Source organism: Beta vulgaris, chromosome 3 (genome assembly GCF_026745355.1).
Source record: "Beta vulgaris subsp. vulgaris cultivar EL10 chromosome 3, EL10.2, whole genome shotgun sequence".
NCBI lineage: Eukaryota > Viridiplantae > Streptophyta > Magnoliopsida > Caryophyllales > Amaranthaceae > Beta > Beta vulgaris.
The window spans coordinates 25,310,506-25,331,575 of record NC_079204.1 but is presented as its reverse complement, the minus strand read 5'-3'; the positions used below and the strand labels follow the sequence as shown (position 1 = coordinate 25,331,575).

Genomic DNA, 21,070 nt, shown 5'->3' with positions numbered 1-21,070 from the left:
ACTATTTTTTGTTCATCAGTTAATGTTGCCGGGGTAAAAGGTCTAGAACTCCATCCTTATGCGGGACAAACTCACCCTGCAATCAACACACAAAATCCGAGAAGTTCACATCCCCCAAGCTGATGTGGAGGACGAATATGTTTGGGGATAGAATAACTTGGCGTCTCTCACTACAAAAGAGGCATATCCCTTCCTCATACAGAAAACAATAAGAGCGAGTCCTACGACAAGCATGAGGAAATTTAGGATGAAGCTCTGGCTTGTGAAGGTTTGCTCTAAGTGGAAGATGTTTGTATGGAGATTTATACATAAAGCGCTAGCAACTAACATCAAGCTTTGGAAAAAAGAAGATTCTTATAGCGGAGAATTGTCACTTGGAGGGGAAGCGAAACTGAAAATCATTTGTTTAGGAATCGCGAAATCATCAAACGAATTTAGAAATGTTCAGAGTTTGGGATAAATGTTAAATTTGATGCGAATGTCCAAATAGTGGCATGGGTAGAGAACTTCCTTCGATATATGTGGACACGAAAGGCCAAGTTTATTGTAGTAGGAAGTTATTATAGCCACACTTTGAGCCATATGGTTATATCTAAATAAGATAGTTTTTTTAAAAAAAGCGGTGTGTCCGTCGAAAATTATCAACCTTGTTGGGGCTTTGATGGGTGAAGAAGGAAGGAGGGCACATCATCTTTAGTCCTAGCAGCAACTTCGCCAACAACCGGGACACAGAAAGTCCGTATTAAATACCCAACAGTCTAAAATAACGAATAACCACTTAACCAGAAATACAGTTGGATACAAGTGGATGGATTGGTGCATGGAATCTGAAAAATAGAGGATTATGTGTAGCTAGTATCGGGTGGAAATCCACAAGGGAGGACAACATGCTGTTTCAAGGTAAACACGGTTGCGACATCATATGCGCTCCAAACCAAGGCACACACACTTCTCCAAGGCAGAGGTGATTTAACTAAATAATAATGCAGACTGACTCAACTCAACTAGTACAAGCAACAAATGAAACGAGTCATATAGACATAATCACCATAGTGTTATGTGTTAATATATTAACACATAAGTTCCTAGACTGTGACATTAGTAGACAGTTGAAGTCCGACATGCACATGACTTGGCTACTAAGGCAAGAAATGGCATGTCGGCTTACTTGTACCATAATGAAAAACAATCTCAACATATGATTCATATCAAAACTAGATCCTAAATAGATCCATTTGTATATGTAAATTATTGATATAGTTAAGTAGCTAATACATTTTGAATTTTATAAACTTGGGGCATGGCATGCAAAGTAGTCTAACCAAACATGTACAAGTAGATGGTCGTACGACCCCTCATTCAGCAATATATCAGGAAAACTATGACAAAAATGAATACATACTTGCATCAATTAACTACTCGTCACACATTCCTTCCCTTATTAACTACTCGTCCCACATTTCTTCCCTTAAAATTGTAAATCGCTAAAGCATCTATACTCCCAAGTTGATAATAAAAAGAACAATTAGAGATGCAGGCAACAAGAACTATTGATCATTTCCGAAAGTGTATATTCACAACTGAGGACTGTAAGAACATAGTTTGTTGTACGGAAATGACAAGAGGTAGAATCGGATGGAACAGGAACGACGATATCTTCTTCGCGCGAGCATCTGAATTCCCAGCTTCTGGGCCTAAAACAAAATGCATCATACTGAGTCAAAATCATTATAGTACACCAGAATAAAGGAGATTCTGCTCGACTATTCAAAAATTATGCAAGATGCTTACCTGGTTTAATCTTGAATTTAGGAATTTTCGGTTGCCTCCTTGAGATAAATTTAATGGGATGGTCAGTAGATTGCCTGTGTCGTTCAGTTGCCGAAATCAGCTGGATCAGTAATAAATAGGTTAGAAAAGATTATGAGAGTCTCTAAGCAAAATGATTCTACAAGTCAAAAAGTTTATAATATATAATATATAATATATAATATATAATATATAATATATAATATATAATATATAATATATAATATATAATATATAATATATGATATATAATATATAATATATAATATATAATATATAATATATATACATAATACTTCCTCCGTTTCAAAATAAGTGCAACATTTGCATAGTGTTTACTATTCACAGTTTAAACTTTAATTAGCTTTGGTGATTTACATTTTAGGAAAAACATAGTCATGTGAGATCTTGTTAGATTCGTCTGAATGTGAATTTTTTTAATATCAACTTTTTATAATTTTTACTTATTGATAATTGAAGATATTAACGATTAAAATAATGCATTGGCAAACGTGAAAACAAGAAGTGTTGCACTTATTTAGAAACAGAGGAAGTATATGCTATGATATGCTATGCTATGCTATGCTATGCATATATATAATATATAATATACGCTACGCTCTTATGGTGAGAAACATGAGAAACACTTAAAATGAGAAAGAAATGTAAAATTAGAAAAACGTAAAATGAGCATAAAAATGTTAAATGAGAAAAAACATAAAATAAGCAAAACATAAAATAAGCAAAAACGTTATTAAATGAGCCAAATCTTCGTGAATGAGGAAAAATGAGTGGTTCTTACGATTGTCACCGTAAGAGTGGTTCTCAAATAAACTTAAACCTATATATATATATATATATATATATATATATATATATATATATATATACATTTTTATATATTAGCATACATGTGAATGGATACTGAGTGTTATAGATGAAAACAAGACTCTCATGTTGCTTAATATCCATACGGGTGGTTACGTGTATGTTTGCATTATGGCATTTCTACAATACTTGACTTACGAGTAATGTGCTTCTGGTCTTTCTACGCTTGAGTGTGAGCTGCTTTGGGGGATGAAATTCCATCTTATTGTGATAAGTTGATCATGTTTTGCTGTATTTTATACCTTAAAATTGTATATGAGATTTCCAACTTTCATAACTTCTGTTGCAAACGGAATGTGAGGTTTCACGGGATTGTCGGCATTTCAACTTTAAGGCACTTCATGTTCATATATTGGCAACTTCAGATCTTACTGCATTTTCATACTTGGATGTTGATCCACATGGGGATCGTTTGGTGAATATATGATCACATATGTAGGACGTTTTGAGTTATTGACGATGCTAATATTTGGAATCTTCAAGGGCAGCACAGTATACGACACAATACATGCGCATAGGCACAGGAGCACCACGGCATCATTGCCAGGAGCACAGAATTGCAGCAATTTTTGAGTAGATATGGCCCTGTGGCAGGCTATGAAATTACCTACGGCGTCTTCTGACCAACGACCATGTGGTGGCACTAAGATGTGCAGACAGCATGCAGCAGTATTTCTTCTGCCAATCTGTCCAATAGAGTACACGGCTTTAGCAGTGTCACATCATATGTCCGTGTGTTCCAGTTCATGCTTAGGCAAAATCATAACCACCATCCTGATGGACATCAAAAGAGCACAGGGGACGCAAGGAACAATCTCATAACCTATGTGAGGAGGGGTAAGGAAGGGATATCACCACTCCAGGACAAAAGCTGAAGCGAATGTCAGGCTTGGCAGAATATTCCTTGGGATTTATAACTAGCAATGATTACACATGATGAGGTGTCCTCTAGGAAATCGCTGTAAGGATGAGGGAAGTTTCCAGCACTCTCATTCAGTAGTATAAGTAGCAGCCCTTGTAATAAGTTTAGGCATAGAAGAATTTGAATGTTAACTGTGTATTGGGAGAGTGCTCACATCTCGAAAATTGAGCTATTTTGTATTGAGACCTGGGTTTAGTCCCCTAATCAGTCCTACTATCGTTTATTTTCCCCTATAAATTGTGTTTCCAGTTTCCATCAACTTGGTATCAGAGCCCAACCTTTCTCGGAGGTGAGCTGAGTTATTATCGGAAAAAAAAAAGAGAGAGAAGGGAAAGTTCAACACCACCTTGACCAAAGTTATGACCAACCAGCAGACACTAGGGGAGAAACTAGCGAACGAGATGGAGCAGATGGCCCAAAGGCTTGAAGGGAGGATTGATCGGAATAGAGAAACACGGGATGGTGTCATAAATGTGTTGAGGAATGAACACAGACTCTTCATGGAGGAAATGAGGGCCACGCTGTAAGCCCTAAGAAACAGGGAGCATGACTCCTCAGCCACCTTTAATGTACGCTAGCCTCAACCCCACCCTCAACTACAACCACAACCACAACCACAACCACAACCACAACCACAACCACAACCACAACCACAACCACAACCACAACCACTCATCTTTGAAGAAAACCATTCCCACAACACAACGAACCCACACCCGCCGGCGTTCTCGGAACTGGCATTTTAAGAAACTGAACCGACCCTTATTTGATGTCGTGAACCCGGATGGTAGGATTATGCGCATTGAGTGCTACTTTAAGTTCCACCGGTTGGAGGAAACGGACAAAGTGGGGGCGGCAGTTGTCGCGTTAGAGGGAGATGCCCTCCTGTGGTTTCAGCGGGAAAATGGGAGGAGAGAGGTGTAGAGTTGGAATGAGCTTAAAGGGCTAGTTTTGCGTCAGTTCCGGCCTACTGCCGCCGGCACCCTACACGAGCAATGGCTGGCTCACAAACAAAAAACAAAACCTGGATGGGGTGGCTGAATACCGTCACAGGTTCATTGAGCTTTCGGCTCCACTAGGGGAATTCCGAAAGAGGTTGCAAAAGGCGAGAGTTTATCTTTGGGCTGAATGATGACATTCAAGTCGAGGTCCGCCTTTTGGGCCCAGGACATGGCCATGGACTTAGCCATTAAGGCTGAGGATATAATCAAATGCTCTCATTCCTATAGAGGCCGAAGTTCCTCTAAAACCCATTATACCACCCACTCAACCTAAACCCACAAATACCCTTTTTTCGACCCAGTCACAAATCGGATCCACGGGGTCCACCACCCACCCACCAAAATACCACCCAAACTTTTCCCAATCTAACCCATTCCCAAGCCGATCCACCCAATCCTACACCTCACCCAAGGCTAGTGGCGAGATACAAAGATTGTTTGACCAAGAAATGAAAGCTAGGAGAGAAAAAGGTCTCTGCTTTCACTGTGATGAGAAGTGGCATATTGGCCACCGTTGTCAGAGGAAAGAACTTAACGTTCTAATAGGGAGCGAAGATCTGGGGACGAAGAAGTTCATGTCATTGAAGATTGAGGAGGTCGTGAGTAGCAACCGGGTACTGGAACCAGAAATTTCGCTGAATTCCATTTGGGGTTTTTCCACCCAAAAACAATGAAATTCGGGGTGAAGTACAAGGTCAAGGTGTCGTGGTAATGATTGAACCAGGGGCTACTCAGAATCTCGTGTCTACCACGTTGGTGGAGAAGCTCTCATCACCCATCACTCCGACAAAGAGGTTTGGTGTCACTCTTGGGACCAGAGAATTAGTGTAGGGCCAAGGTGAATGTAAGTCTCTCCTTAAATTACAAGACATGGAGATCATTGAAAATTTTATGCCTCTTGAAATAAGGAACTCTGACTTGATTTTGGGTATACAATGGTTTGAAAAATTGGAGACAATAACCAATAACTGGAAAACTCAAACCCTTAAGTTCAATGTAGGCCAAGAAACTATCAGTTTGAGAGGAGATCCATCCTGGGAGGAACCTTAATTTCCATCCGAGCTATGATGAATACCTTGGTGGAAGGAGGGCAGGGGGTCTTTAGTAGAGTTGAATGGACTAGAGGGTTTAGACAAATCACAAAACACCATCCCACCTTTCCTTGAACCATCCTAAACCACCACAAAATTTTCTCACTACCCAACCCCTTACCACCATCCAGGGGACACGAACATGCCATCACTTGAAAGAGGGCAAGGACCCCATACGACCTTTTCGATATCCCTACATACAAAAGGATGAGATAAAGAAGATTATACAAGACATGCTCAGCTGGTTTTATCAGGCCATTCTCTAGTCCTTTCTCGAGTCCCGTTTTGCTTATTAAGAAAAAAAATGGGAGTTTGGAGGTTTTGTGTTGATTATCGTGCCTTGAATAAGGCTACAGTGCTTGACAATAACCACATCCCCATAATTGATGAACTCTTGGATGATCTTAAGGGAGCAACTATTTTTTCCAAACTGGACCTTAAATCAAGGAACCACCAAATCAGAATGAGGGAGGGTGATGAACACAAAACCTCTTTTAGAACGCATCAAGGGCATTACGAGTTCATGGTAATGCCTTTTGGCCTCACAAATCCCCCTGCCACATTTCAATCCCTAATGAACGATATCTTCCAACCTTACCCGGGAAATTCATCCTTGTTTGCTTTGACGACATCCTAATTTACAGTACATTCCCCGAACTCCCCGAACTCTGCAAAGAACATTTGCACCTAGCCCTAACCTAACACAGTCCACCCATTATCACCTCTATATAAACTTTGCAAAGTGTGAATTCGGCAAAGAGGAGATAGCCTACTTAGGGCATGTGATCTTAGCCAAAGGTGTGTTAGTGGACCACACAAAGATTTCAGCCATGGTTGATTGGCTGTGCATAGTAACATAAAGGGGCTCAGCGGCTTCCTGGACAGGTTATTACCGCAAATTTGTCTGTGGGTATGCTCAAATTGCGACCCCTCTAACACAGCTCCTCAAGAAGGACAATCAATTTCTACTGGTCCCAGGCTTAGTATGCGTTTGAAGAGCTCAAACAGGCCATGACTACGTACCCACCCTAGCACTCCCAGATTTCACTAAAACATTTACACTTGAGACGGATGCGTCAAGCTATGGTTTGGGCGCATTCTTAATCAAGAAGGGCACCCCATAGCTTTTTTAGTCAGACGATTGGGCCAAGAGCCAAAATGAAGTCAATATATGAAAAGGAGATGATGGTTATTGTGCTTCGGTTTCGAAATGGAGGCACTATCTTAAAACATAAGTTCCTCATGTGTACCAACGTTGGGTCAGCAAGTTACTTGGTTACGCGTTTGATATCAGCTAAAGGTCGAGAGTGACCAAGACCGTAGCAGATATCCTTTCTAGGCAATCCACATGTGAGGTTGAGTTGAGCAACCTTAGCTTAGCAGCGTATGCTCTTTTGCGTAGGATAAATGGATACCTGCAATTGAGAGAGATCCCTTCATAGCACACATCATAGAGAAGGTATTAAAAGGGGAGAACCACCCTAAAGAGTTCACTCTTCATGCAGGGCAACTTATGTATAAAGGGAGGCTGGTTTTACCCAGTAAATGCCCTTTAGAATATCATGACAGTCCAAGAGGAGGGCATTCTTAACGTACCAAAGAATAGCATCAGAGTGGTATTGGTGAGGTATGATAATGGAAATAGCGAGGTATCTGCAGTCTTGTCACACGTGCCAACAAAGCAAACATTCCTCTCTCACACCCTCTGCCTATGCCTTCCCAAGTTTGGGAGGAGTTACCATGGATTTTGTGGAGGGCCTGCCCCATCTCAAGGGAAGGACGCTATAATGGTTGTAGTGGTTAGGCTTACGAAGTATGCTCACTTTGTAAGTTTAATAGACCCTTTCAGTGCACCTATTGCGAATGACATTTTCACAAGGGAAATCATCAGACTTCATGGTACCCCCCCTAAAGATTGTATGTGATAGGAACAAGATATTCCTCAAGGAAAGAAATCTTCAAACTCGAAGGCACTACCCTCCACTATAGCACAACGTATCTCTGATGGACGAACCGAGGTCATTAATATGTGTTTGGAGAGCTATTTGAGGTGCTTTATAGGAGGTAAACCCAAGTCATGGTGGAGATGACCGAGTATTGGTACAATAACAGCTGGCATTCCCACCTTGTGCACTCATTTCCAAGCTATTTATGGAACGAAACCCCCGCATCTAACCACTAGAGGCAAACGGTAGTATAATCGGTGGAAGAACAGCTGCTGGAACATGACTTCATTCTAGACGAGCTCAAGTTCAATCTCTTGAGGGCTCAACAACTGATGAAGGGGTGTATGTTGATAACAAAAGGAGGTTGATTTCTTTCCAAGTGGGGGATCTAGCCTACTTGAAACGTCAACCATACAGACAGAACTCTAAGTCATTGAATGACAAGCTGTCAGCTCACTATTATGGTCCTTGCAAGGTAATCCAACAAGTAGGCCCCGTGGCTTACAAACTACAGCTCCCTTCTAATGCAAAACTCCACCGTGTTACTTGTTTCGCAACTTAAACACTTAGTGGGTCCTCTCCCTGTTAATCCCAAAATTCCCCCAGTTACTTTGTGATGGAAACATAGCCCAAGGAGCTACCGAAAATCAGAGCTACACACCCAGGGTCCCTTAACCCGACTGAAGTTCTTATCAACTGGAAGGATCTGTCACCCTATGAAGCAACATGGGAAAATTTCTCCATGATGGCCTCTAGGTTTCCTTCCTTCCACCTTGAGGACAAGGTGGTTCTTTGGATTCAGGGTAATGATGGACATTGAACAATCTCATAACCTATGTGAGGAGGGGTAAGAAAGGGATATCACCACTCCAGGACAAAAGCTTAAGGGAATGTCAGGTTGTTCCTTGGGATTTACATCTAGCAATGATTAATTGATTACACATGATGAGGTGTCCTCTAGGAAATTGCAGAAAGGATGAGGGAAGCTTCCTCCACTCTCATTCAATAGTACAAGTAGTAGGCCTTGTAATAAGTTTAGGCATAAAAGAATTTGAATGCTAACTGTATATTGGGAGAATGGAATTAAAACTCAGCCGTTCCATTACAGAATGGCCGTTCTGTAACGGATTTTGGATTTACCGTTCCGCGAAATCCCTTTAAGGAACGCCATAATAAAAATCACATAATTCTCACCGCGTCGTCCGTTCCATAACCCGAACTCACCGCGTTAGAACGCTTTTATCGTGTTACATCCGTGCTTTTCCATCATTGGCCAAAAATATTTTATCATTTAATTATATAGCTGATGAAATATGATATTCTGATAGATTTGATTATATTATGTTGTTAATGCTTCATAAACTAAAATAATATAAATAAGGTTAGAACATATTAATGTGAATTTTTAAAAAAAATTCAAGCCGCGTCGACTACAAAACGTGCGAACGCGACCGCGTTTTTTTTTCTTGAATGAGAGTGCTCACATCTCGAAAGTTGCTATTTTGTATTGAGACCTGGGTTTAGTCCCCTAATCAATCGTACTATCCTTTATTTTCCCCTAAAAATTGTGTTTTTATTCCAGTTTCCATCCCTCCATCCCCGGTCACGAAACTCAAAACCCCTCACTCCACACTCTCCTCAACCACAAATCCTCTATCTCAACTCCTCCCTTCCCCATTTTGACAACCACCACCCACTACACATTATCAACGAAAGCCCAAGCTTCTCACCATCAATGTTTCCCTTGCCTTAAACTAGAATTCCAAGTTCCATGAGGCTGCGGTCCAGTTTCACTGCAATTGCAATGTTACTGGGACTCAGGTACGTGCTACTGAGTGTACACAACTATTTAATGACAATTTTCCATGTGTTACGTCCAAAGGGAAGTGTCAAGTAACCATGCCCATGTCAGTGTGTCAAAAAACCTTTGACATGTACTTGAGGTCAGAGGAAGCGTTTGAGTAGCATAAGCAACTCGTATAGGGGCCTTTGATGGAATTTAAAATATGAAGGGGTTGGAATCAATTCGATGCAAATTTTGGTGTGATTCAGTTTTGCAGCAATTGACTATGTTCCCTGGACATGAGTACTTGAGTCAGACACTATGTGCCCAAGTGTACTCTTAGACTATCACTAAAAATTTAATGTGAAGTGTCAAAGTAATCATACTCATGTCTAAGTACTCGAGGTGAAATGAAGAGTTCAAATAACATAAACAACTGGGGCCTTGACACAGTTTGAACTTTGGAGGGGCTAATGTTAATTGGAGGCACATTTCGGCGACGCAGTTCAGGCTTTCAAAAGAATTGGTTCAGAGTGCATGTTCCGTTATCCTAGCTTGGATTAAGAATTCTTGATGTCAGTCCCCAACTGAAGCAGTTCTAATACTACTTGGCATACCGATTCGCTTCAATAGGTAAATAAATTCCCATTAATATTTCTCTCTGGTTCCAAAACTGATTGGTTTAATATTAAATAGATGCTACATCAGGGGAAAATGTTGATTTTTGTCCAATTGACTGCAAAAATTGAACTACTTAAGAAACTTGTTATGGTTATGACGTTGATCATGGCTGTGAAACTTAATAAATCTGTTAATGGTGTAGAGTGTAGCTGCCAAATTTGATTATGTTGATAGCTTGTCAATCTTCGTGTTATGGCTTATGACATCGATCATGGCTGTTTCACTCCTCATGACACTCTCTGCCCCCCATATTGCAGACATTGAGTATTCTAAACTTGGGAGAGTGTACTAAACTAGGTCCTATGGTGATTCCATTTTGTTCATATATACTCTTGCGTTGGAAATATTATTTGTTACAAACATGGAACGCAGAATGTTTCGGAACGTGGTACGGAAACGGGAACGTAGAATGCAACCTCTAGAGTGAACCAGATGGACTCCTAGACCACGTACCAAGTTCCGTGTTCCGGGACGCGTACCCTGGAACGTGGCCACGTACCATGTTCCCGGTATCAATGAAATAGCTTATTAAATCATGGGATACTTCTCTTCCTTTAAACATGTGTTTCGCCAACCAGAATTAAAAACAAACTTAAAAAGTTAATTACCATATAGTTCTTTAGCATGTAAATTTCTCAGTCTGTGAAAGCATGCATTCAATTTATCTTCTATGTTCAGATTTCCATGTAGCAATCATAACGGTTGGAAGGTTTCAAGCAAGTTTCTAAAATTCAGTTGTCAAAGTATAGATTAACCAAACAATATTAGGCAGTAAGCACAACATGCAACTCCAGGAAAGATCATATCCAGTTTCCAACCGGTCTGGCATCATCTGAAATACTTGGTGGACAAATTTAAAGGGTAACAAACAAACCTTCTCATCAAACCGAAAGAGAGACTGATCAAAATAGGGTGATGGACTCTGAGACTGACAAGTGAAAGGTAAAGACACCAAAGTCTTCTTCACAAACTGCAATAACTGGTCAAATGTTAAAATGAATTAAGTTTTTTTAAAAAAATAGTGAATTCATAACTATATAGCCAATACAAACCCAGATAAATTGGTAAATTAGAAATAAAAAATTAAATCCTTGCCTGAGATAAGCTGCCAGACTTATTTTTCAGGAAGTTTAATTGCTCAAAAGCATGAAGGTTATTCGAATGAGATGAGATGAAATTCATATGTAATGAATTGTTTGGAGGTGTGTGGAAATGGTCAGCAAACTTCTCAAGCAAAAAATAAAGCTCATCTGCTGAATTCTGCAACACATTACAAGTCATCAGTAAGTAAAATCATGTTACAGGTATGTCAGCTGCAGAAAGTTCTAAACTTGTTTGTAGTTAGCAGTGACAAGGCAAAAACCTGGTAAAATGCAACAAATTCTGCAGCCTCCATGTCATATATAGCAAAGAAAGCAGGATGGTGGTCAGCGTTTCGAGAGACCTGGAATAAGATTTCAATCAACAACTCACATCCTACCAAAAACTTCTTTCGCAAACCTCTATAAGGGGAGCAATGACTATCAAGATTATCCCACATAATCAGAACAAACCCCCTGTCCTCATCCTAACCCTCCAAAAGCAAACAAATATAGAGAAAATAAAGAAAAAACACCAGGGGGAGGTCCATGACGTGAACGGTGGCACAGACAAGTTTGCTTATGTGAGAAAACAGAGAAGATTGACTTACCCCTCCATCCACACTACCAAATTTGATCAATAAGTGATGTCTGTCCAGGAATTGAACCTATGTATGGAAGAGTTTGGTTAGAAGTTAGATTTTGCAATTTCAGATTGATCAGAACAACATAGAATATCCTTTTGACATGTTAAATCTTACCTTCCATATTATCAAATCAACATAATCTTGGAAGTGAAAATAGAACTTCTTCTTCAATGAATGGACCCTCTGACATACAACATCGCAAAGAGAATGAACAAATTACTTAAAAGAAAGAGATAAACAAGGTAACATATAATAGCAATATAAAGGAGCGAAGAACTAATGCCCAACATTGCGTAAAATTACAGTTTATTAAACAGAAAATCACACAAGATTCTAAAATTGCATTTCACACTAATCTTAGGCTAACAAAAAGTTGAACAAATATACCTATACTTTACCACAATAATTGAATATCATATCATCTTATAGCATAAGTGATTTCATAGTTCATCACTTTAATCTATTCTGAAACATTAATTATGAGCAATGTAGACAAGCAAAAAGACTAACTTGTGTTTCATCAGCTTCTTCATTCCATATCCCTCGAAATATGAATGAAAGTAACCGTTGTTTGATACCACTGAGAAAAACATTTTGTGCCGCAGAATGATTGTTGTTGGGAATACCTTCATTATTATTCACAAGGGCTTCCATCTGTATAGTACTATCATCTATTGTTCCACACTGCACGAAGCAACTTTTGGGGGTTAGTTAATAAACTCAATTGCACAAGCTGTTGACTCATGGACCGCCCATCCCCAAAATCTCAGAAGTTAGATGGAAATACTCAGCTGCAATGGAAGATGGAATTAATGATACAATATAGTCTAATGCATCGAAACGTAAAGATCATTTGTATTCATAGTCTTTGTTGTAAGATCACATTTAGATGCATCAGGCAAATCCACTCTTCTCATAGTTTATCCAACCACTTTTTTCCTAGTGAGTCTTGTCGTGTTTATATTGTAGATTACCCCTACAGCTTGTTTTAACTACCAACTTTCTTCTACGGATGACATAAAGACTCCAGGCTGAAAGACGTAAGAATTTAATTGTATATCAGAAAGATTTCTCCAGTAGGAAACAGAGAATTCCTGCTTCCAGAGTATTATGTTTTCTGAGGATTATGGGCAGAATGTTTCAGATCCTTATTAAATGTTAATTACGTGCATTAGCCTTCTAAGGTGGACGGATCTAACAAATGCATGGTGGACGTCGGTGAACACCTGTTCAGCACTACAGGTGCTACACAATTTTGAGGATCAGTTGCATTGCTGAAATAATTATGAGTAAAGATAAAAAGGGAGATCTCCATTCCACAAAAAAAAAAGATATGAAGGGAAACAAATGCTCATCGTCATTCTCATGGCAGACTAATAGCCGGTGCAACGAGGACAGTCCCAAAAATTTCAGGCCAATCTATATAATCTAACAGTTAAATGTAGTAAACTAGAGGTTTTTCACTCTACCAAAAGATGTCCCTTCGATTCTTCCATCTTGGCAAGATAATTCCAACCTTCATGGAATTAAATTGCCAAATTGGCATCACTTACTCAATTCATCTCTCTGTCAAATTATATATATATATACTCCCTTTATTTCTTTTTTATTCTACCCGCTTTTCCGTTTTTCTGTGTTCTTTTTCATTCCACTTTTATTTTATTCGTAATCCGGAAATCATACTCCCAAATAAAACAATCTTTCTCCACCTATTTCTTGCACAAACCACACATACAACACTCACTCTCCACCTTATTCTTACACAAACTTCATATGCAGTACATTCTCTCCACCTTTTTCTTACACAAATACCACACACAACACCCTTTCTCCTAACCACCAGACACAAGTTTAAAGCACAAGAGAGAGATAAAGAGAAATAAAAAGAGGGATCCTTGTGATGTCAGGAGAGATAGAGAGAACATATTACCAGATAGTGTAATGTTGCGACTGATCTGGAACTTCCTCTAAAAAGGAAGTGTTACAACTAACTTAGAACAGAGAGTAATATCTTACATATTGAATTTCATTCTATATACAAGTACAAAATTTAAATACTAACCGCCATTTCTAAATTAGTGCAACAATTTGACTTCCACACTTGCCAGCGCACAACTTTGACCATTAATATCTCTAGCTATGTATTTGTAGAAGTCATAAAAAGTTGATATTATGAAGATATTCATTGAAATAAGTCCAACAATATTTTATATGATCATTTTTGTTTTTATATATTAGTAAAAAAAAAAAGTCAAAGTGAGGTTTGTGAGTAGTGCAAAAGTCAAAGTGTTCTAAAAAATAAGCACAAGACGTATATGAATACTTTAGTGCATAACTCCAAGTATTGCAAATAATAAAAATTGGAGGCCAGTATATGAAAAGTCCAAATTAGAGTTGCATTGTCAAGAGGAATGTTGTCCGTAGTTTGATGTTTAATAAGGTACTACTAGAGTCATGCTTGATTTTCTTGATCTCTATTATAAGAGCTAAGGGGAGCTATGATGTCCCCTATGAAAAGACTTATATATCCTTAATCTCACAAAAATATAAAAAACAAAAAAATTTCTTAATTCTTTCCTCATTTACAAGTATGGGTAATAAGAAAAGTTCAACATTATCAAAAAAGAATTACAAAAAAATGTGTAAAATGAGGAAACTCGCAATTAAAATACAAACTGATGACTAAATCAATTTTCAAACAATTATAAAAGCAGAGATTTGCAGATATGTTTACTATCTAAATTCTCAGTTGCAATAACAATTTCAAATAACATGCATTAACAAACCATAAAAGAATTAAGAAACTTGGAGAAAATTCATTTTTTTTATTTTTTGGGCTCACAATCATTTAGGATAATAAATAATTAACGATATAAACATACATCATCAAATAATATTAATTTGTAATTATCTTATTGAAACACTACTCACAATAGTATGCCTAAAAACCTTAAATACCCATTGAAATTAGATTGAACTACTACTCATAAAATACACCTATAAAATAAATGCATTTTTAAATAAATAAAAAACATCACCTAGACCATTGTTTAAAAGCAGAGTTGTTGAATTATCTACCAAATATAAGATAACATATCCTACCTCGACATAATTTTTTATAGAAAATATTAAGCTTTACACTAGAGCAAAGCAAATAAAAAACAACAATAATCATCAATATTCACCATAAATATTACACTCTTAAGTAAGTTTTTTAACCCTTTTTGATGTTACTATTAATATTAATGTATTGTCGCACGCATCACGTGCACTATGGAATAAGGGATGAGTTAGTTGATATATATATTCATTTAAAGATAGAAAAATTAATAACAAAATCATCCCATAAACACAAAGCATATTTCCAATGTGGTCATATTAATAAATGCCCAATTAAAAAACACTCATATTTACATCTGTAATTCAATCTCTTCACTTTCGGTTAGGATGGAAATTTCCTGGAGAAAACTTATTTTTTAGCTTGTGTTGTAGGATATTACTCCATCCATTTCGTTTTAGTTTGCTCAACTTCACTTTGAGGGAGAAACAAGGAGGAAGCACAAAAGTAATAGAGGGAAACTGAAAAGTGAGAGGGAGAAACTAACAAGTGGATGACATGGGGGAAAAAGAGGAGAAAATAGATGGGACATGTTACCAAGAATGGAAAAGGCAACAGTTTGTAGATCAAAAAGAAACAGACCAAAAGGAAAGTGTGTAAATTAAAAAGAAACGAAGGGAGTACATAGATAGATACTCTGAAGAAACTTTTGGTGCTTCATAAGGTTAGAAAGAATACAATATGATTGTATTATGAAATTAATTCTTCTATTTTGAAAAATGTATCATTTATTCAAGGGGTTTAATCTAAGATTAGCACGAGGCCCCAAAAAGAGATGGCTCCGTTAATTTTCAATCATAACTTTAGCTCTTGTCAAAATATTTTTCATGAACTATGTTATATAGTATTTTATGCGCAGATAGTGGCAAAGCCTCATTATGCGTGGTTGGATTTCAGTAATTTACTATAATTACATTAAGGTTAATAATAAGAAAGGTATGTTATTCAATGGTTACAAAGAAGAATATTGCTACAAATAATACATTTAGACAAATTGCTAATTACCTGAAACTAAAAGGCAATAGATTTAGACAAGTTGCAAATCGTGATGCTAAATTAGAAAAGAATCAAGTCTCTTTAACTAGCTAACCCCCTTAACATTATGCTACAGAATTATCAAGCTACAACCCAGCGCCGAATCACTCTTGCAAATTGTTGGATATGTAAAATTACAACTGTCAAGAAAAGACCTTAGATGGCATATCCAGGATGCTTAATCAATTGAATTTTGTTACATACTTCAGCTTTTTGTTAAAGATGAGAGCAACTTTAGTAAGTATCATTTCTAATCAACCATGAGATAAAGACCAATTAGCTCAGATTATTCGTCCAGAAGTCATAGTGCATATTATTCAAATTTTGATGCCTCTAACATATAGAACATTTTCGGTGGCTACATCCCATGGTAGTTTTAATAAGGTTAGCTCAGGATTACATCACTCCCTAAGATAAATCCGTATCTTATTGAAGGCTAGCAACAATGGATCAGCTTGTAAGGAAAAAGTGACTAGAATTAATATAGAGGGCGTTTAGTTTGCAAATTATAGGTATGATGTATGGGTTTGGAATGGGGTAAACCCATACCAAGTGTTCGGTTAGTGAAATTATCTTTATTAAACCAATACCATAAACCCATGAAGTATGGGTCTTATAAACCTTTGAGGGGAGGTGGGTTTGGCTTATACAAATTTTTTAAAAAGAAAAAAAAAAAAGAGAAACATATTGTTGGAAGAAAAAAAAACTAGTGTAGTCCCTGTTTTCTTTTATATTTCTTCAAAAATAAATTTATATATGTTTTTAATTGTTGTAGTGCTTGACCATTGTTGCGTTGATGTTTGCAACTCTATCTTCTCCATTATTTTCTCCAGCATCATTTAGCAAACAATTTATTTTTTTAAGAATTTTTCTATTTGTGTTTGATTCGTTGGATCATTAACCATTGTTGTGTTGATCTTTTGCAATTCCATCTTCTTCATTGTTTTCTTCGGCATCGGTTTTTCTTTCGCGATTCTATTTCTTTCAATCTTGTTTTTTAATTGTTATACTTGCCACTCGTATGGATGGCCATAATTATTGCTATACTTGATCCCAAAAAAAAATACAAAGAAGAAAATAACAATAGAATAACACTCCGGTATTACAGGTGATCCGTTAACAAAATACAAAAAACATAATACTTTTGTTTTGATTCCCGATTCCAACAAGATTCAAACCAAACACTAGGTATTACACTAGGTATTAGGAATCAAGTTCTAACCCTATACGACCTTGGTTGATTCCTTATTCCAAACCTATACCACCTTCGAACCAGACGCCCCCATAGGAATACCCCAAAATTGCATTTTTTGTTGTCAACAGAATTTGGCCGGAATCTTTTAGAATGTCCCCGTTTTCCGATCGCATTCAAATAACCAATTAGAAATTCCAAGAGAACATTCCTCTATTCCAGGTACCACTAAATCAGGAACAATGTAGGCGTTAAATGCTTTAAGAAAGTTATTTGTATATATTAGATGAGATGATTTGTTAAAAGCAAGATGATCATTATTGAGGAAAGTATTTTGCATGATAATATAAGTTGGTTAAACAGCAAACCATACAAGGGATGGTCTTAATCTAGATTTATTGATAATGTCAACCCTTCGATGGATGCATCCTTCGAGTCATACAAATGATCATGATACTATTAAAGAGACTCATATTGCACGGAAAAGACTCTCTTCAGACTTCCATACATTGATCTTGATGGGTACCGATGTTCAAATGGTAAAAATGCAACTGCTTTGTAATAAGAAACCAGGAGGGAAAGTTAGCCATGGCAGGTGCTAAAGTAATTCACTTGAAGCACTTGGCAAAGTGGATAGTCTAACGACTTAAGCACTAGGGGGTTGAAGTAATGCCATTGAGGGAGGCTATTAATGTAGCTAATCTTATAGAAATTAATTGTCAGAGGAAAACAGTCCTAGTGTTTGAAGGGCTTTCAAATAATTTGGAAAGTCTCATGGTCACATGGCAAATTTGAAATATTATTGATGATTTTCTTCCATACCTTCAGAACTTCGATGGTTTATCAAGTATCTATGGCTATATGGAAATCAAGATTGCCAATGATTAATGGTCAATAGTAAGCAAAACTGCCCATCTTTGCTTGTCATCCACAACCAGAAGAATGTGTTAGGTCGGTCCTATGCAAGTTGGCTGACCTAGGTTTCTTAAACTTCTTTCTTAAGAGGGGAGGTGGATGGGAATTCTTAGACTGCAAAAGCTATTTCTCATAGGAGCTACATAGGGTAACATATAACTACAATTCCCACATACTTCCTCCGTTTCATAATAGATGCCACATCGTACATTTTTGGGTGTTTCAAAATAGATGCAACAATGTTTTTTTTTTCCTTATTTAGTAACTTTTGCCTAATACTTTTACCATTTTACCCTTACTAACTTGTTTTAAGTACACTAATCTACTTCACTTTATATGTGGTCCCCAACAGTTTTTTTTTCCCTCTTTTTCACATGGGACCACTACAAGTAATCTACTTCACTTTATACTACTTAAACATGCTTGGGAAATTTTGCCTAGGAGTCCGTTTTAACAACAATGTGGCATCTATTATGAAACGGAGGAAGTATAACAATTGTGTCAATACACATTATCTTAGAGAAGTTGTTATCAATAAATCTTGATCAAGAGATAAACCTTTCAAGTTTCATGAGAATGACTTACCTGAGCACTTGAATACAGGAAGAGTTCGTCATCTTCTCGACAGTATTCTCCAATGGCTCGCACATCAACAATGTTCCCAGATTCTCTTATTTGGAGTATATGTATTGTCTGATAGCGAAGAGACACAACAGCGAGCAAATCATCATATAGATACACACCCATGTTATGTGCCAAGTTAATAAAATCATTGTGAAAGACCTTCTTGTCCAATATAATGCCGTCTTCCAATCTAAAAGATTAAATAAATGATAGATAAATGGTTAGCACATGGTAGGCACGGCGAAGGAAAATTATTTGGTCAATATGAATGTCATACTAACTTACTAACCAATAAAGACCAAAGTATTGAAAAACCGAAGATCAAACTGCACACCTCAGTAGGTGAAAGGTTATTTTTTCTATAGATGGAACGCCGTGTACTGCACCTCCTGTGGCTGGAGCATCATGAACTTGTGCCGTAGAAGTTGCGAAGAGTCCAAATCGGTTGTTCTCCATATAAACAAAAAAGTCCTTGCAAATAAGCTCATTGCTTGATGCAAGTGATACACAGTATAACTGAGTGAAGAAGCTATCAAACTTGTTTGCTCTAGAAGGCAGATCATGAGAATCACACTCCTCTCCGCAACATGAAAATGATAACCATGCTGGTCTATAAACAATGAGCTCCTGGTAATTTCTACTGAAGCTTATCAGGTACTGACCATCTTCAGTAAACTTGCGAAAAGAATGGTCTGGGCAATCAACGTCATATAAGGTATAACTTGGCACAAGATTCTCATAAAAATGCCTAGCACGATGAATCTGGATGAGAACAATCACAATGAGATTCATTAAAAACAAGAATCCTAAAGGTTTAGTATCACAAAATTGCAGCCAAAGCGGGATAAAACAGCTATTTCCCTCGAATTTTGCAACAAGACTCAAATACAGGGGTGAAATAAAATATGAGACTAGGCTATCCCAAAGAACTCCAACCATTCATCCACCTCAAAGCAAAAGAACTCCTATCATTCCTAGACTCCTGGTCTAAAAACAAAGTGTCACATGCTCACACAAAATCCAGGTATGAAAAGTTGACACTTGAATTCTGAACAGGACCCGTCTCGGATTCTCAACATTTCCATACAGGATACAGCCAAATATGGACAATTGACACCTGATTTCGAACCTAAAACATGCGAACTTCGGCTTAATGCCGACTTCAAGACCCAGGCAGTCACATATCCAACTGCCCAGAACTAATATCAGTACCATCAATTTAAAAGCTAAAAATTGAAATTGAAAAACTACCTAAGCAATTCCAACAAAACCCATGAAAAGGAACAATTCTAGCAGTTGAATCAAACTGTAGAAGATAAGTAAGATAAGGAAAAAGAAGAAATACATACATTAGTGCCAGGAGTAGAACGATGAGTCTGGCGTTCAAATAATCTAGCAACAAGATTGTTGCTTTTAAACATGAGAGCTACGAGCTAGAAATAAAGGCAAACTCCAATGGTGGAATTATTTTGTTGCTGCCAAATTCCCAGAAAAATGGTACAAGTTAGTGATAAATATTGCAACTTTTTATGTCCAAAATTATTCCCTAAATAAATTCCAATTTTCTTCAAGCTTTTCCACTAAAATCAATCCCATCTCTCTGCGTAACAAGTTCATATTTCCATAATAAGAAAAGGCCAATTATTTGTGTTTTCTTTACAAGAAAAATACTGGGTAAATCACTAAATTGTGAAACTGGAAATTGGAAAATTGGAAATTTGGCTTATTTAAGCGGTGGCGGTCCAAGATGGAGTAGCAGTTGCTCTTGTTGGAGGTGCAGGTGGTTGAAGATATGGGTAGCTGTGCTTTCTCTTTTTCTTTCTTTCGTTAGCTATGGCCTATGTGGAAAACGTCCCAGATTTTCAGTTCAAGATAGGAAAATTTGTAGAAACTAGTGCCTCGGCTCGTCAGGGTGAAAAAGTTGACCGCAACGATGCCAATTGTGGCTTGAGTCCAATGAACAGCACGACATTTTTTTATTTTTTTTTTTGGTGAACTTTTTTTTTTTTTGGTGAACAGCACGACATTAATAAGGGGTGTAAACGAGCTGAATTGAGACCGAATATGTCCAGGCTCGGCTCGGCTCGGCTCGAAAAGGTTTGAGTTTGAGTTCGGCTCGAGCTCGAAGCTCGTTGAGCCTAAAAATCTAGGCTTGGCTCGAGTTCGAAAGGCGCAAACCCAAACTCGGCTCGAAAACAAAATCTTTCAAATATTAAAAAAAAGTTCAGCAAAAAATTTATTCAGTAGACTTTTGATAAAAATATAGCCCAACATACTTTTGCCAAAATTAAACTAATATGAAAGTCAGGTCATGCCCATTTAATAAATAGGCCCAACTT

General features: G+C 37.5%; 1 protein-coding gene across 5 annotated transcripts; it reads right to left on the bottom strand.

Moving 5' to 3' along the window:
• Nucleotides 1-1,179: 1,179 nt before the first annotated feature.
• LOC104906788 (light-mediated development protein DET1) lies at nt 1,180-20,695 on the bottom strand. Of its 5 annotated transcripts, XR_007272650.2 has the most exons (13): nt 20,081-20,695; nt 19,066-19,493; nt 18,891-18,921; nt 18,693-18,800; nt 12,358-12,531; nt 11,962-12,030; nt 11,812-11,868; nt 11,485-11,565; nt 11,217-11,381; nt 10,996-11,100; nt 2,836-3,383; nt 1,792-1,891; nt 1,675-1,694 (listed from the first exon to the last, which is right to left on the bottom strand). XR_007272650.2 is itself a non-coding variant. In XM_010695599.4 (11 exons), exons 1-11 carry the CDS (start codon nt 20,150-20,152, stop codon nt 1,555-1,557), a joined length of 1,620 nt encoding a protein of 539 aa, XP_010693901.1. In that variant the 5' UTR covers nt 20,153-20,675; the 3' UTR covers nt 1,180-1,554. The 5 variants fall into 5 exon arrangements, 2 of the variants coding, with proteins under 2 accessions (XP_010693901.1, XP_010693903.1); XR_007272648.2 differs by having other exon boundaries at nt 18,693-18,921; nt 20,081-20,693; XR_007272649.2 differs by having other exon boundaries at nt 10,996-11,091; nt 18,693-18,921; nt 20,081-20,693.
• Between the last annotated feature and the right edge of the window lie 375 nt (nt 20,696-21,070).

Coding starts and splice junctions, on each gene's coding strand:
- LOC104906788 (XM_010695599.4), bottom strand. CDS start 20,152: ATGTTTAAAAGCAACAATCTTGTTGCTAGATTATTTGAACGCCAGACT. Junction 12,031..12,357: donor AAGAAGCTGATGAAACACAA/GTTAGTCTTTTT, acceptor GTTGTATGTCAG/AGGGTCCATTCATTGAAGAA. Junction 1,695..1,791: donor TAAATTCAAGATTAAACCAG/GTAAGCATCTTG, acceptor ATTTTGTTTTAG/GCCCAGAAGCTGGGAATTCA.